Source organism: Microtus oregoni, unplaced genomic scaffold (assembly GCF_018167655.1).
Source record: "Microtus oregoni isolate MIOR12 unplaced genomic scaffold, Mior012 000001F_ref0000356, whole genome shotgun sequence".
Taxonomy (NCBI): Eukaryota; Metazoa; Chordata; class Mammalia; order Rodentia; family Cricetidae; genus Microtus; species Microtus oregoni.
Window position 1 is genome coordinate 28,363,640 of NW_024543060.1, and position 17,852 is coordinate 28,381,491.

At 35.8% G+C, this 17,852-nt stretch overlaps 1 protein-coding gene across 5 annotated transcripts in view; it reads right to left on the reverse strand.

Moving 5' to 3' along the window:
• Positions 1–13,882: 13,882 nt before the first annotated feature.
• Pcdh9 (protocadherin 9) overlaps positions 13,883–17,852 on the reverse strand; it is an 829,840-nt gene continuing 825,870 nt past the window's right edge. For all 5 annotated transcript variants that reach the window (XM_041673012.1, XM_041673037.1, XM_041673018.1 and 2 more), the window contains one exon: positions 13,883–16,046. In XM_041673012.1, coding sequence (XP_041528946.1) covers positions 15,673–16,046 — 374 coding nt within the window. In that variant the 3' untranslated portion in view covers positions 13,883–15,672. The remainder of the gene's footprint in view (positions 16,047–17,852) is intronic.

The following is a 17,852-nucleotide window of genomic DNA, read 5'->3' on the forward strand; positions in this document are numbered from 1 at the left end:
TGGAACCTATGAGGCTGACCCTAGTGAGGACTCCTAGTAATAGAGAATACGGAACCGGAAACAGCCAGTACTGTAATCTGGCAAGACATCCAGTGATGGGAGCAGGACACCAACCGAACTGCAACATCTTTGACCCACAACCTGTCCTGCCTGAAAGATGCACTGGGGCAATTGTAACTCAGAGCATATGGGTAAACCAATGACTGGTCTAACTTGTGGCCAAAACCATGAGAGAGAGCCCATGCCCAACACTGCCTGCATGGTCAGGAATCAGAAGGTGGATAACCCAGAGACAGGGAGAAGGGAAATGGAGGACCAACTGATCTGGGGATGCGGGGCTTGGCTGGGAGGGTTGGAGGGAGGGAAAACTGTGGTCAGGATATATTACATGAAGGAAGAATAAATAAAAAGGAAAAAAGATATAAACTACAACAAAAACAACAAACACACACACACACAGAGCAAAGAATCACTTGGTTTGTGATCAAAGTCTGTTTGTATTCCTAAAAGCCCATTCCCACTGTCTACTGTGGAAGTAGAAGGGAACTAACAAATCACAGAAAGCTACTGACCCCTGAGCATCCTGGCTTTTAATAAGGTTTGTTGTATCGTTTCACATCTACGTAAGTCGATTTCTTTATGATTCAGAAGAAGAAAGTCAGTACATCTCAACCAGTAATCCACTGTTAACCACAGATATAGAATGTGTTCATAAATTCCACATTTGCCAATTTTCCAACTTCATAAATTCGAGATTCCACTTTAAGCATGAGAAACTCTTGGTAACAGTAAAATAGCAGTTTTTTACCCTTCACAATCATTATGGTTTCTATGTATTGAAGCATTAAGTTAGTTGAAATTACTGTCTCTTACGGAACATGTTTTAGTATTTCAAATAAAACGCACCTTTTAGGAATGACTGATAACTCATAATTCTGTGCTTAATGTGTAAAACTTTAAACAACTGTATTTGAGTACAGTTCTTTTTCAGATTCACATTTCTACCTTTTTATTTTATGGTGGCATTTAGCAATTGCTGCATAATTCTTCTATATTTCACATTCCAATTGTACATTTGAAATGTTTTTAAATGATTAATGCTATAATATAAAGTTGAAGAAGAAAAATAAGAAACATACAGGACCTAGAGTAGAAAGTTTTAAAAATTAGTTTGAAATAAGCTATCTCAATGTCTGCTTTATAAAGAAATATTATTTGGTTTGTTCCAAATATGTTTTTAATGAAATAACACATAGAAGAAACAACTTTGTATATCATCATCATACTTGGATTGTACATCTTTGATTTCATGTCTAATTATATTCTGCATATCTATTTCTATACATTCCTACTTGTGTTGCAAAATGTTTTTCAATATTAAGTCGGAAGAAAGTACCTAAGGATTATCCAGTCAATCTAGTATCTGATGCCTATACTTTATTGAAAAGTCCACTCAAATAATTGAACTACATAAATTGAACTACTTGTGACTTCTATAAGCAGTTCTATATGTGTTTCACATCATATATTTATTAAATGATTTCTGTATAATGTCTGTACTTCATCAATTGTATTTATATTTTCAGTTAGTTGTTACTTTTATCTTAAATTTTGGAAAGAAAAAAAGAAAGAAAAAAGAGAAAGAAATGAGAGAGAGAGAGAGAGAGAGAATTTAGAATTCATTTTCTTTGTGGGGAGCTCTAGGTATCACACACAGCTCCTTGATAACAAAAAAACATATACACCCACAAGGATTTACACTCCCTCCCTAACAGAGGCCATTCCTACCTTAAAATATCTTTTCAATATTGAAATAAATTGACAACTTCAACTTATTTTTAAAATATTTGATTATCAAATGTGCACAGCAGAGATCCAGGAACATAAGAAGGTCAGTCGAGTCCCTATAGAACCCACCTTTGCTTTCAACTTTGTGGGTATTTCCAGGTTGAGGAGACAAGCAAAATCTAAATCAGATCCAAACAAAAGATGTATAAGACAAAAAAACAAAGGATAGAACAAAATATGAACCAGTCAAAAGAGCACATGGTATATGTTGAGAGAATAGAAAATCTCCTGGTAATCAGTTTAGTAATGCCTTTGATATCTTTTATTGTCTCTAAAAAGAGAAGTTGGGTTATTATTTTAATATTTTTCATAGGTCCAATTGTATATTTACTGACATTTAAATATTTCTTCATGAATAGGACTCTACAATTAAATTGCAACCATGAAATAATTATGCCAACATTTATTGGTTTCATAAACATTTATTGAGCCTCTACTATGTCAAAGGTTCAGTGAATTGAATGGTAAAGTGATATACATAATACTTGTTCGCAAATAGTTTAGATTCTCCTAAGGGATATTGGCTAGTAAAAACACAATTGGGATAAAATGTAAGTGTTATATAAAGGGTCATAAAATCTCATTAAGCAGAAGAGTAAAAAAAGTTTTTGCTAATGGAAGCCATGACTTTTCTCTTTCTCCCTTTCTCTCTCTATCTCTCCCTCTCTATCTTACTCCTATGTTCCCTCCCTCTCTACCTTACCCCTTCGCTCCCTCTCTTTCTCCCTCCTTCTTTCCCTCCTTTTCTCTTCCTCTTTCTTTCTCCCCCAATTTCCCTTCTTCTTTTTCTTCATTTATAAACTGTTTATTTCTAGAAATGTCCATTTAATGTCTTTTATAGAAAACCATTTTTAAATAAAATATATTCTAATCATGGCTTCTATTCCTCCATCACCACCAAGATTCCCATGACCTCGTCACCTACCTACGTCCGCAGCATTTTCTGTTCTTGAAAATCAAACAGGCAAACAAAAAAGCAAATAAAATAGAACTTTTAAAAAAGTAAAAACAAAGAAAAGACTCAAGAAACACACACACACATACCACAGGCAAAAATAAAACGGATAAAAACACAAAATTGGAAACCATAAATATGTGAGCAAGAGAGCAGTGGGACAAAAATGTGCTCAAACAAAACAATATAAGACAAAAAGTCTGCAATAATAACACTGAGTTCATTTTGACATGGCTGTCTACTATTGGGGAAGGTACCTACATTTTAGTGCGGTTAATATTTCCAGTGAAACTTCATTAGAGAAAACTATTTTTTTTTTTTGGAAGTGGATGTGAATTGGAGATAGATGCTAATTTAAGGTTTGAGTTCATACCCACCACTTGCTCTCTGTGCAGGAACTCCACTTAGCTTAGACCTTTTGAGGTACTGTGCATCCTATTGCAGCATCTGTAAGTTTATTTGTGCACCTGTGAGTTTGTGCACCATTTTTCTGTTTCTGGAAGACATATTTTCCATGGTGTTTTATACTTCCTCAAGCTCTTACTATCTTTCTGCTTCCTCTTCCTCTTCCCTGTTGTCAGAGGTTTCTGGCCCACCTGGTCCCATAGTCATTTTGTTCCAAAGAAGCATGCAAAGGTCTACATTAATTATAAACTAGCTGGCTGATTAGTTCAGGCTTCTTATTAACTTTCAAATCTTAAATTAGCCCATAATTTTTGTCTGTGTTAGTCAGGTGGCTTGGAGCCTTTTATCAATGAGACATCTTCATCTTGTGTCCTCTGCTTCTGGTGACGACTACAGACTCAGCCTTTCCTCTTCCCAGAATTCTGTTCTGTTCACCCCACCTATATTTCCTGCCTGGCTACTAGCCAATAGGCATTTTTATTAAACCAATAAAACTGACAAATCTTTACAGGTTATAAGACCATTGCTCCATAATACTTGCCCCCAGTTTTTCAAAACAAGAACTCTGATTGAATCTCCTTTGTTTAGCTTTTTTTTTTTTACCATTACCCATAACAACTTGTATTCTACACTCTAAACAAAGAAAAATATTCATAATCTATAATGTGGGAATTTGGGCATAATTTTCCAGACTACTTCCTGCTGATTGGGGATGCTGTTAATCTTATGGTGACCTAAAAAGATTTTTGAATTATGGTCAAGTCCTTACTTGAATAGTCTGTGAGATTTGATCAACTCAGCCAGAATCTTGAGGCTGTTCTGGTTGTAGAACTCAGAGGAAACTACAATAGAGGATTTCTAAAATATTAGATCATGTGTGCCATCTGCTCTTATTTGAGATTCCTTAGGGGGTCTTTCTTGATCAAACCTGACTTTTCTTAATCCAGAATGAATCCACAGATTCTCATTTCCTGTGAAAACAGAAGCAAAAACTCTTCTCCAAAGTAATATATCTTTTGATTTAAGTATTGAAGCCAAGGCATTTTCAAAATATATATGTTTGATTAATCCAGCAGCATTTCTAATCAAATGCCTTTTAGCAGCTGTTGTTCCTTAGCATTCAAACAGTTCAAAGACAACACAATAACATATAGTATCCAGACTCTGTGTTTATTTTCCATCATTATAGGGATTTATTTTAAACTCTATTTCTTTTATTTTTATTTTTAATAGTTTATTTTATGAAACTAAGGTTCTCTGTGATCCTTTGGCTGTCCTGGCACTCACAATGTAGACCAGGTTGTCCATGAACTCACAGAGATCTGCCTGCCTCTGCCTGCCTACCAAGTATTGGGATTAATGATGAGTGCCACCACACCCAACTTTTCTCTTTCTTTCTTTTTTATTTTAATGACTTTATCCTTTTACTTTTCTCTCCAAAGCCTACATATATTTTTAACACACTGTAAAGCATTTAGAGGTTTTCTTCATCTAAATTTATCTTTACTTTATATTTCCTTTTTTCTGACATGAGTCTTTAATCTGCTGAGTGATATAACTAGGAGTAAAGCCATGGCTTTGTAGGCTATATCTACCCTATTCCTTAGCTTTCTGAGAGTCTAGTCTCATGGCGGAGGTACTGGCTGGAACTATGTTTCTTTCCACAACTCTATGAAATTTCAATGTCCCTGCCACCACCAAGAAGTCTGTTGTTAACTATTCATAAATGCCATTTAAGTATTTGCTAGTAGGTCCTCTTAAAAGAACTGCAAGGTTTTTGCACCTAAATCTGAGTTAAGAAGCCTATCTTAAATGAGACACATTTGCCTCTAGCAAACAGAGCCAACCTGAGAAAATGCTGCTACCAAAAAGGTATGTTTAACTCTGTTGTTTTGTGTGTCTAGAATTACTTCCCAAGCTCTCTCAGGTTATATGTGTATACAGTTGTCCACTTTAGCACCATTTGTTGACTAAGGTTTTTGTTCTGCCCAATTCCACAGCCATTTAGTCCCCAAAACACACATAGAAGTCTATATTAATTATAAACTGGTTTGCCTATTAGCTCAGGTATCATGTTCATTCTTACAGCTTACATTAGTCCATAATAAGTCCATAAAACTTATTCTAATCAATACTGAAAGGAAACATTTGACTGAGTCAAATAACAGTTTGGCTTCTTTGAGTGTTGATTGATTCATACATATAAGAGATAGCCTGATGTGTCTTTCAAAGAAAGTAAGTATTGTTTCTTTGTTTTTTCAAAGCTAAATTGTATAGACACTCGAATTCAGGCACGTTGAAACACATGGTAATAACAGAGCGCTTTGGTGTGGGGCAATGGCCTGTAGTCTGTCAATTATATTTGAAATAAATGCTTATTCGTCAGTAGCCAGGCAGGAAGTATAGGACAGACAACCAGGCAGGAAGTAGAGGTGGGTCAAGAAGAATAGGACAATTCTAGGAAGAGTAAAGTTTTTTCTGCAGTCTTGACCCAGCCAAAGAAGAAGCAAGATGTGACTGCCTCCCTGAAAAAGGTACAGAGCCATGTGGCTAGCATAGACAAGAATAATGGGCTAATATAAGTTATAAGAGTTAATAAGAAGCATTATTATTAATAATAAGAGCTAATGAGCCAATCACTTTATATCTAATATAGACCTCTGCGTGATTTCTTTGGGACTTAACGATTATGGGAACTAGCAGGACAGAAACCCCAACAATGGCACTGATATAAAATCCTGGTAAAATTCAAGGATGTGAACGAGGATAGAACATTTACAAAATAAATGAACAATAATCAAAACAGGTCAACTAAAGTTTTATACCTGTATTGATGAGAAGTTGGAGGACTCATCAGATGGTAGCTCTGGCCACTTCCTTTAGGAAAAGTCCTGATAAATATTCTTAATAAGTAATGTTATGTAAATTAGTATCTTTCCATTATTTTGAAATTGAAAGATTTTTGGGATAAGCTATGAGTGTGTGATAAACAAAATATGTTCATTAGTTTTAAGGTTCAGCTATTAATCACATCACTAGTGAACTTTGGGTATTACAAGCCATACTAATGAACGTTCTCTAAATTTAATAAAATTATTTTTATTTTATGTCATAAGAAGATGATTGTTTGGATTAGGAACAGTGCCAGAATTATATAGTGAATATATAGACTCTCTCAACTTGGTGAAATTCAGGACCACAAATTCCTTTACATTTTCCTCAATGAAATGTAGAAGCTAAATCTCATTTTCTTCATTTCATTATTTATTTTAATAAATCTTGAAGTTGGCTTTTAAGGATTATAATAAAAACTTATTTTTCTTATAAGGATTATAATAAAAATTATATGAAAATCTACTATCATTAAGTATCCACGAAAGCATTAACTGCAAGCTAAATGGTTAAGCATTTCACTTTCTATTTTAAATTAATTCATGAGCTCCTAGAATAAATCACCAAAGCAATCTTTTTTTGAGAGACTTTTTTTTTTTTTGTCTGCAATGGGTAGTTTCAGTGGAAGCAAATATTAGTGTGACATGATCTTCTTTGCTTAGAATTCCTGAAGTGTGTAACATACCATTCTACAAAAACATAATTACATAAGTATTTAAGAATGCAAAGCATAAGTCTGTGTGGTGTGGGAAGTTCTTCTGTATATGTGCTGTTTTTATTGGTTAATGAATAAAGAAGCTACTTTGGCCTATAATAGGGCAGAATAGAGCTAGATGGGGAAAACTAAACTGAATGCTAAGAGGGAGAATGTGGAGTCAGGAGGAAGCCATGTAGCTCCTACCATTAAAGTACTAAACTGGAAGCCATAACACATACAAAAATGACCCAGTGTAGACCCATGCAGGACTTATATGCTGTCTCAATCTGTAAGTTCATTTGATCTTTGATCATGTTGATTTAATGGGCATTATTTACTTTGTATCCTACATTCTCTCTGGTGTTTATACTCCATCAGCTGCTAAGAGGAAGGCATATTCTTTTCTGTTTAGTGAAATGTTCTGTAAATATCTTTCAGGTCTATTTGTTTTATAATGTCAATGAACACCAGTATTTCCTTGTTTAGTATTTTTCTGGATGACCTATACATTGCTGAGAATGGGGTATTCATTTCTCCCACTATCAGTGTGTGAGGGTCATTATAAGATTTAATCTGTGGTAGCATTTCTTTAATAAACTTGGAGTGCCCTTATGTTTGTTACAAAAAAAATGCATTAGCCTCTAGGTGGATTTTTCCTTTGATAAGTATATATTGTCCTTCCTTATCTCTTCTGATTAGTTTTGTTGCAAAGTCTATTGGTCGTTTGTTAGTTCCATTTGCATGGAATTTTTATTCTTTTGCAATAAGGGAATGTTTAATTTTGAAGTTATTGTAGATTTTTTGGATACAACAGAAGGGTAGATCCTTTTGTGTGTGTGTGCATCCATTCTATTATTTTGTGTCTTTTAAAACTAGAATCAAGACCACTGATATTGAGAGAAACCAATGAGTACTGTTGGTTGTTCCTTACTCTTATTTTGTTACTCTTGCGGGTGAGAATGTGTGTGTGTGAGCATGCGTGTGTGTATTTGTGTGTATGTGTGCTTTAATCATATGATTTGCTGGCCAGGGTTGATTTATTCCTTCTGCTTTCTGTTTTCTTTGATGTAGTTAACTTCTTTACGTTGGTGTTTTACTTCTAGAACCTTTTGTATTATACAATGCACAGAAACAAAAATCAAATATAGTACTTGAAAAACAATGTCACTAAAACTAAACACTGTAAATAGTTATATAGATATTGTTTCTTCTATGTTGTGTCTTCCTATTTTGTTTGTATGCTTTAGCTATATTGAGAAATAAAGGGCCTGATGTGTAGCACAGCTGGGCTTTTATGCAGATATATTGTTCTATTGTCTTATCTGCTACTGATCATAGTTTTATACCATCGTCTAGACATCTTGGCATGTTTAGCATGGGAAGATTAATTTTAGGTGTTGATATCTCATCTTTTCTTTGTCATGCATGTTTTTTTTTTTTTTATTCCTTCTTGGATTCCGTTGCCTTATTTTTTTCCTCGGGAGTGTGCGTTGACTATCTATTGCCTGGTAGGAAAAGTTGGGATCTGTGTAAGTATGGCCCCTGGGATTTCCAGGTACAATGTGCTTCAGGTTATTGGGAGAAGACACTTAAGAATGGAGATGAGCTAAGAGGGAAAAGCTGTGGATTCATAGGAGGGAGGAAAGCAGAGTCTTCCATCAGGATCTAATTACTTCCCTGGGAATTGTGACTAATATTGCAGACAGCATAGCAGGTAGGCTGCTACTGAGCTGGGGTTGTGATAGTAGGATTGGACTAGAAAGAATGGAGGAAGAGATAAAGATCTTTAGTTAGCCTACCTTCTTTTCTAGCAAGAGTATCCTGTGGTTTTCCAGGAAGTAGCTGCTCGCGTTGGGGGCTGGGACAATGCAAAGAGTGGGGACAGAGAAGTTAGGAAAGAAGATATGTGTGAAATACTGGAGATGGGACAGGTGAAGGAGAGGCCTCAACATGCAAACTGCTGCAGAGCTGAGTATGAAACAGGGGGATTGTACTCAGAGAATTGGAGGAGAGCAGTGAAGAGTTCTAGTTAGCCCACCTGTTTCTCTGGGACTGAGTGGCCTGAAGCTTCTCAGGGAACACCTGCTGGGTTTTGAGGCATACAAAAAAAAAGAGTAGTGGAAGAAAATTTGGAGGGGAAGATGTATGTGATTCCCTAACCTGAGGACAGAGAAAGACAGGCAGTCCCCAGCTGGTAGTTGGCTACAGAGTGAGGGATACAGCTAGGGAGTGTAACTTGGAGGAGAGGAAGAAGTGAAAATGGGCATTTAGCCTTTTTGCTTTCTTGTTCAGAGTGACCTTTGGATTGCCATAGAGTGAAGTTACCTTCTTAATACCAGTAATTTATATTTTTAAGAGTTGCTTATATATTCCTTATGTTATAAATGAGCTGTAGTTTTAAAACTGCAGCTGTTTTCAGTTTAACCTTTTCTCCAAGGGTGATGGCAACAAATCACTACTCTATGGTATAGGCAGAGGATTGAAATGGTGGTATGTATAATTACAGAGTGTACAGGAATCTAATGTGATATTTCGCTATGAAATTTTAATGAATATTCACTGTCTACAAAGTAACAGTCAAAGGCCTCACTATTCTACATGTGAAGAGTTCAAGGGTCAGGATGTAGAAAATAAAGAGGATCAATTGCTATGAACAAAATCACATAATAAAAGTGAAAAAAAAGATATTTTTTATCAGTTCTTAAAAGTATCAAGTTTCTAGAAACACAACTGAACATGTGAAAACTGGAAAATCTATAATTTTCTATTAAGGAAAATCACACAATCAGATCATACAAAGTGTCTAACCTTTGGGCATTATGACAAGATACTTTTGAAGTTCATTCTTCAGCAACATTCATCCAGTCCAAAAGAAAAATATCACACACACACACACACACACACACACACACAATTTTCAAGCAAGTTTATTTATTTTTTGTCTCGGGGCACATATTTCCCAATGAAAAGGGATGAAATGCACTTACAAATGAATGAAAGAGTAAAAATATGAATAGAAGAGCCTTTCAGTTATTCATAAGTGATAAAGTCTGTCTGTCATAGCTTTCCTTTCACCCTAACTTCAAGGGTATTCTATTCATTACTATGATGAGTATGTTAAACCCAGGAAAATGAACAGTTGCCTCAGTAGGGTCATGTTGTTCTTGCTCCGTATAGAGGATGCACACATAGAATGACCTGGAAAGGACTGATGTTTATTTCTTCACTTAATCATTGAGCATAGAGTGTGTACTGACTGATGCCTATTATGATAAAGGTCTGAACATTTGTCAATAAAGGTAACTGATACTTGCTAATATGTGGATGAAAACCAACAGGAAAACTATGGAAACACTGTTTAATATCTAAGACTAGAAGCTACTAGTATTGAGATAACAAAAAAGTTGCTGTTTTGCAAACATTCACCAATATATACTTCTAGTAAACTTAATGTGAATCATAAAGAATTATGGCAGGCACATTTTAGTAGCATAAAATTATAGTTTAATACTTCAGGACTTCTTATGTTTGAAAACTGATTATATATATGTATATATATATATATATACATATATATATGTTTGTGTAAGTAGAAAGAATATAAAGCATTACTTATGTGATCCCTGTGTCCTTGAGAATGCTGAGCAAACATTGAAGTAGGCTTTCTGAGTGCCAGTGAAGGAGATTCTTTTGGGGAGGGAAGATGAACTCTACTGAAAACAAAGCAGAACAATGAAGCATTCTTATACTCCCAACTCCATTCTTCCTTTTCATGTTTTACTTTGCCTTCATGTAAAATAACACACTCCAACCGCATTAAAATTGAGATCACAAAGCATCCTTTTCATCCCTCACTGCCAAAACTCCTCGCTAATAATAATTAGTCACTCTTGGTCTCTTGCCAGCAACTTAATAAATACTGAAACAGCTTAGGGCCTCAGCTGCATCCACAGCCACAGCAAGGGGAAGATGAGATCTTGAATGAGATTTGCTGAACAGCATGAATGCAGTAAGGCTACCCTGTTGGCTATTAATGAATGGCCACTCGGTATGCATAATTTATGCTGTATCTGTGTAGAAATGATTATTCATTAGGTCACATTTAGTCTTATGAACTTTAATTCTATATCTGACTCAGAAAACTGCTAAGATAGCATAATAACATTTATTAATGAAACTCTCAAATGTTTATTTTTTCCACGTTATATAGGTATGCTCCTCTGGTTAATGTAAATGATTTTTATTTCTGGGTGAATGATGATTCCTAATATTCAGTGTCTATATAGTACAGCAATGTAGATGGTCTTGAACGAATATAGTCATTATTAATATAATGTTTTACTGAGTGAGTAAATTCTTCTACTTAGTTTGAAATGTTGTTTACTCAGCTGGAACTGGGGAACATTTGGGAGATGTGTGGAAACCTAGTACAGAGACAGCTTCCTGGAATGTATGAAAGTGACCCTTAGTGAGAACTTGTAATGGAGGGTGCAGAGTCTGAACCAGCCATCTTTTATAACCAAGCAATTCTTCCAGTGCTAAAACGGGGTGGCATTCAGTAGCGTTGAGCCTGAGGGGGACCTGTGGAGATCACCAAACAACCCAGACTGATAGTAGGACAGAAGGTCACTCTCTGAAACCTGGCAGAGTGGTCCTGTTGCTACAGACAATACCCACACAACTCAATGAATATAGAGATGTCGAGCTGGTCCTTTCATGGAGCCTTTATTTCTATATTCTAGTCTCTTTAGCACAGGACAGCACTTTGCAGGGTATAGAAAGAGAAACCTGGGTACCAACCCAGCCACGAAACCCTCCACTTATAATTTGTCCTTTTTTCACAAAGTGTCGGGCCAACAGTGGCATAGAGCTTGTGGGAGAGTAAAACCAATGACTTCTTTTTTTTTTTTTTTTTTTTTTTAATTGAGGCCCAAGTCAGAAAAGAGAACCTATGCTGAACCCTGCCTGGAAGGCCAAGAACTGTAAACTGTATATCTCAGGGACCTAGCATGGAACTAAACACAACTGGCAAAATACAAAAAAAAAAAAAATTGATTCCTTATGATATCTGCTATCCTCATAGATCAGTGCCTTGTCCAGTCATCATCAGAGACACCTACTCCAGCAGCAGATGCAAGCACATGCAGAGACCTACAGCTAGAGAGAAAGAAACTATGCAGAGAGAAACAGTCTAAATGAAAGTCTCCTTCAGGGAACCCTATGGAAGATGCAGAGTAAATATTGTAGGAATCAAAGAGGGACACCAGGAGGTCATAGTCCACTGAATCAACTAAGCAGGGTTCATGTGGACTCTCAGAAACTGAAGCAGCAAACACAGGCCTGTACGGTCTGTACCAGGTCCTTTGCATATATGTTAGGGCCATTATCTTGGTGTTTCTGTGGGACTCTTAACAGTGAGAGTAAGTGTGTCTCTGGCTGTTATGCCTGCTCTTAGGGTTCTTCACCTCCTATTGCGCTGCCTTTGTCCAGCCTCAATATGAGGGCTTTTGTGCTCTCGTATTGGATTTGGTCCTGTTTGGCTGTTGTCTCTTTCCTGGAGTGAAACAGGATTGGAGTGGATTGGGGGAAAGCTGGGGGTGGGCTTAGCTGAGTGGAGTGAAGGGCGGGGAAACAGTGAGAACGACGTACTGCATGACAGAAGAATCTGTTTTCAATAAAATAAAAAAAAATTAAAAAAGTTCACAGAGCATATAACTGAATGCCTACATAGGTGTTGCTCATATTACATGTTTTTGAAGAAATACTGCATGACCATACAACAGAATTATTTTTCAAAGCTTCCAAGTGATTCAGGGAGAGGACATTTCCTTGCCTTGTATGAGAAGGAAAAACCTTCCTTGCTTTCTATTCATATTTCTAAAGGCAGAATAGAATGATTTAATTAATTATCAGAAATAAAGAATTAGACTTTGCAGGCTATAGTATTTCTTCACAAAATTCCCATTTACTGGAAAAGAAAAGGAGAAGCCGTCGTCATGTGCATCAAATCAGCGGATTAATCTGATTTATCAGCAGTTGGCTTAGGATGAGCATTCAGTTGATCATATAGGCCAATTAGAAACTCCTGTTTCTTATCCTCAGTTCCAAGATGAACTCTAAGGAAAGAAACATTTCCTTTCTCCAGCCTCCCACTCCAACTGGAGTCAAATATCATCCGCTGTTATATGGCAAATGTAAACACAGGAACCATGTTTGAATGTGTCTTATTACATACATCGTGTAGGGTCCTGGGCTTCCTTTCCTAATGTGAAATCAATCTAGATGAAGCTTTGTTTGCTTTTTTTAGTTTTAGGTGGTTTCTTCAGAATGGCTTCTCCTGGACAGAGGTTGACTTTGTTTCACGCAATTACTACACACACACACAAATAAGTCATGAAGACCTGTCCTTTTAACTAGTTTATCTAGCTTAGTTTCTGAGTCATTTCACAACTATGAATCATGAGTTAGATGAACTAATTCTCTTTATGAATTTTCTTGGCAATCATTTCATAGACTATCTGAGAAACTAAAATTTTAATTCACAACCATATTTCACAACAGTGAACTGTGTACTGACTGGTTTTGCATGTTAACATGACACAAGCTAGAGTCATCAGAGAGGAAGGAGCCTCATTTAAGGAAATGCGTCCATGAGATCCAGCTGTAAGTTATTTTGTCATTTAGGTATCAATGTGGGAGGGCCCCGCCTACGGGTGGTTGGTGCCATCCCCGCACTTATGATACTGTTTCTTCAAGAAGGTGGACTGGGCAAGCCTTGGGAAGCAAGCTAGCAAGGAGCTCTACTCCATGGCCTCTATATTACCTCCAGCCTTCAGATTCTAGCCCCACTTGAGTTCCCGTTCAGAAGTGCTCCAATGATGGACTATGTTCTGGAAATCAATCACTGGACTTTTTCCTCTCCAACTTACTTTTGCTCAGGGTGTTTTGTCATAGTGGCAGAAACCCTAAGACAATAGGTGTAGAAACTCTGTAAGTCTTCCTTGATTGATAGTGAAACTTGAATTTTATTAAAATATTAGCGGTTTGGATGTTGAGCAAAGAATCAACACAACACAATCTGTAATTCAGAACGTTTATTGCAAGAGCTGAATAATTGTAAATAACGTAGAACTGGCAAAGCAGTAACAAGGATAATTGTTTAGATATTTATTTCGTCAAAGTCATCAAACACCCCTCACAAACCGACAAAAATGTACTTCAGTAAGCAATGCACCCCTACCCATTATTTTCCATTATACTGTGGAAAAACGTGAACTGCTATTTACAAAGTAACTTTATTTTTGGTAAGAACAAATTAACTATCAGATTAGCAATTTTTTTAACTTTTTTCTTTTTTTTAACTTTTAAGTTGATGGTGAACCGTGGCGTTAATATAACTTTCACTTCTTTCAATAAAGACATTTTGTTGCATGCTATTTATTTGTTTAAATCATCTCTCATGCCTTAACAAAAACCTCCTAAGAATGTTCAAATTTGGATTTGTTTTGCACGTGCAACTGAGATCTTATTAACATTAACTGTCACTCCCTTGGTTTGAGCTAAGTGACAAATGCTGGTACCTGCCAGGCATTGACCAACTATGATAACAAACAGTTAAACAGCAATAATTAGAGATTTATCCCTTTATTTTCCCCAACTACCCTACCTGGAGAATGTTCTGTTACATCATGAAGGCACAACACATTAAATATTTTGTGGCTATGGTCTAATAACACTTGTGTTACAACAACAGTATTGTATATGAGGATCAACACAAACTCTGTCATTTCAACAAAGTTGGAGACACACATTTGCCCAATTGAAACTATTTTCGAGTAGTGATTTTTTTCTTCAGTATATGCTAATTTGAATACATTAGTTTTGCAAGAGTAGCAAGTACAGAATATTATATCACATTTGATGGATAACACTTTCTCATCACCTTCTCACTTAATGGTACTAATTAAGTGATTTTGCTTTTTGCCTACTTTGAAAATAAGGATATCAAATGGAGATTCTGAATTTCCAAGCGTTTACAGGAGTATTGAGTGCTGCGATTGTTTGAAGATTTTATTTTTTCTCTCGTTATATTTTTATAGAGTTCTAATATCATAAGTTATCATATAAGAAGCGAAATTTCAGAACCTTTTTAAAACACAAATGTTTACGATCCTTAGAACAATGTGTGCCACGACAGACTACTAACGCAGAAACACCTCACTGAAAGAAACAACAGAAATAAGAGGAGGGCAATTGAAAAAGGAAAGAAGCAACCATCAACACAGAATTATGCTACAACGTTTTTAGGTGAATGCTATAAGTACACAAAAAGTTGTTAATAATAGCTTGCTTCTATTTACAGATACTTTAACACTGATTGACTTACAAGTGTCCACTAACGGTGTTAACAGCACAATAAGTTTAATGCTTATTTTTAAGTTCTGTTTGAAGTATAATGTCAAGTATAGAGGTCCCAGCATAAATCAATGGCAAAAAAAGAGCACAAATTTCTAACTGGATATGTTTTGTCAGTCACTCCAATCCATGGAACCATCTTACTCTCCAAATGCATATTCTATTGTTCATAGCAGCAGTCCAGGGTCAAATAAAATGCAATAATAAAAATAAATTGCACAATGGAGAGAGCTCTGGAGAGTTTAATCAATTCTAGTAAAGAACATCATCACATGGCTAGTAGAACTATTTTCTCTCTTATGTTGCAAAGCATTGTATCCTCCATGGTGCTAACACAAAGTTATGAGTTCCCTACTATAAGGGGCATAGTTGTAGAGATCTATTGAATACATAAAGCTCCAACACACAGTATTAGCATGTCTATTTAGATTAAAGGTACTAGGTCCCATACAACTTCATCTTAAAGTTGGTGCTCCTTAGGACTCTCAATTGTGCCACCTGCTTGCTTATAGGACTTCAGATTTGCCAGAGGAATGTCTGCCATGTGGCTGCCATTGTTGAAATGGCCTTCATTGGAGCCATACTGCTTACGGTCATTGAACTGGTTCCTGTTGGTGTCTTCTTTCCATGCTCTGGTCAGGGTGTGCCCATTCACAAGCTTGTCTTTCTTGACCCATTCTTTCTGGGGTGCAAAGGTCGACAGAGGAGATTTCGGGTGTTGATATGGACCCAAGCCAGGAGGCATCCAGCAATTATCAGAGTGACCCAAAACCAGACACTCTTGAGTGCACATCTCCGTAGCTTCAGCTAATCCTCGGGGACCCAGAGGTCCATCTGTAGAAGACAAGAGAGAGAGGAAGCAAGGAAGAAATTGGTTAAAATTCTCCTTCAAAGTATTTTCACAGTAGAAATAGAGTGATGATCTTATCTTTTCATGAAGCAAACCATTCAGCGATATTAGTGTCCAGGTTTTTAAAATGAACATAAAGCAAATAAACTCTCTGTTATCAATGAACAAAAGTGTCCTTTATTTTTTCACCCTTTGCCTCTATATCCAAAAACAATGAATAACAAAAAGATACATATGGGTAAACAGATACAACTGATCTTGATTAATGCTAAGATTAATATATTAAAATTTATAAGGATATGTTTAAACTTATGAGAAATTTAAAAAGATATTATGAATTAGGGAATGTAAATTATACAATTCACAGAAACAAAAACTTAAATATAGTAATTGAAAAACAATATCATTAAAACTAAATGCTGTAAATAATTACATAAAACTGTTTTTCCCTGTTGTGTCTTCCTATTTTGCTGTATGAAATCATATGAAAATAAGTTTTAAATATTTTGTAATGAAACTAAATATTTGTTTTCATGGCCTTCTTGACTAAATGTAAGAAATATATTTGCAATCATTCTAAAACACAAGTAAACATAAACCCATTTTAACTGATGTCCGTATTTGTATTTCATGCCCTCATCTGCATTCTAGATTTATAATGCATTTAAGTTAAAATAACCTGGCTGTGGTAATCCTTGAGTATAATTTTAGCTACATTAGAGTCCAAATGTTTCAGTCCGTATTGGCAACATACTGAGACCACACATGCAAATAAACAGAAGAGACAAACAAACATAGAACAAAGGCCAGGTTTCAAACCATCACATTGATGCTACAATGCTAATTGAATTACATGAATCATAATATTCAAAGAAACTTTTCATCATTTTATATTTATTTTTACATTTTATCTGAAAGCAAAAATAAAGCATATAATTTAACTTGTGTTTTAAAAGTAAATTATTTGTTGAAAATGGATATTTCATCCTTTAATGGTAAGTAGTAAGCCCACAGACAACATGCTGAACAGGTTGGAGGACGTATGTAGACAGCCATGGCTGATAATACTATTCAAAAACACTCACATTTAGTCACATTTCTGGATTTAAAAATCTGCTTTTGAGAATGACCTTCAAATTTGTTCCCATATGACCTATAGTCTCATCTCCTCAAAAGCAAACATTTTTTCTGATATTCAAACATACATTCATGTCTTAAAACTACTTCTCTGAAATCTCCAATGATTACTAACTTCTTTGGATATTTAATTTAAATTTTCCTATGAGCCTTTCCCCTCCTCTATAGCCCAGCCACACTTTCAAAGTTCAAACTAATTTCTCACTTTTAGGTTTGCTGTGGTGTACTTAGTGACTCTGCAGCCACAGAGTTAACACATTTTACTTAAACCAAAGCCTGCTTCTTGCAAAAGGATCATGAGCTTGCAGCTGCCTTTTGCCTGGCCTGTTTTCATTTAATTACTGGCTCCTTCAAGGGTCATTTCTGTTCCATATTCCCCAAGCAAATTTCCATGACCTCACTGATCCATCTGTAATAGGCACCTTGTAAGTTCTACACATCATCTTTCTTTTTGAGAGTAGCAAAATTTCAGAGCACTCTCCTCCATTTTTTTTTCATTTATGTCACTTTTTTTTCTTTAGGGGAGAGTTGCATGTATACATGAGCTTTATTTTTTTGTTTCGTCCCAAGTTGCTGAAAAATCCACTGACGTAGATGTAAAGGAACATGGCAAATCAGTTTTCAGCTTCCTTAGCAGCGCCAAGCAATTAGCA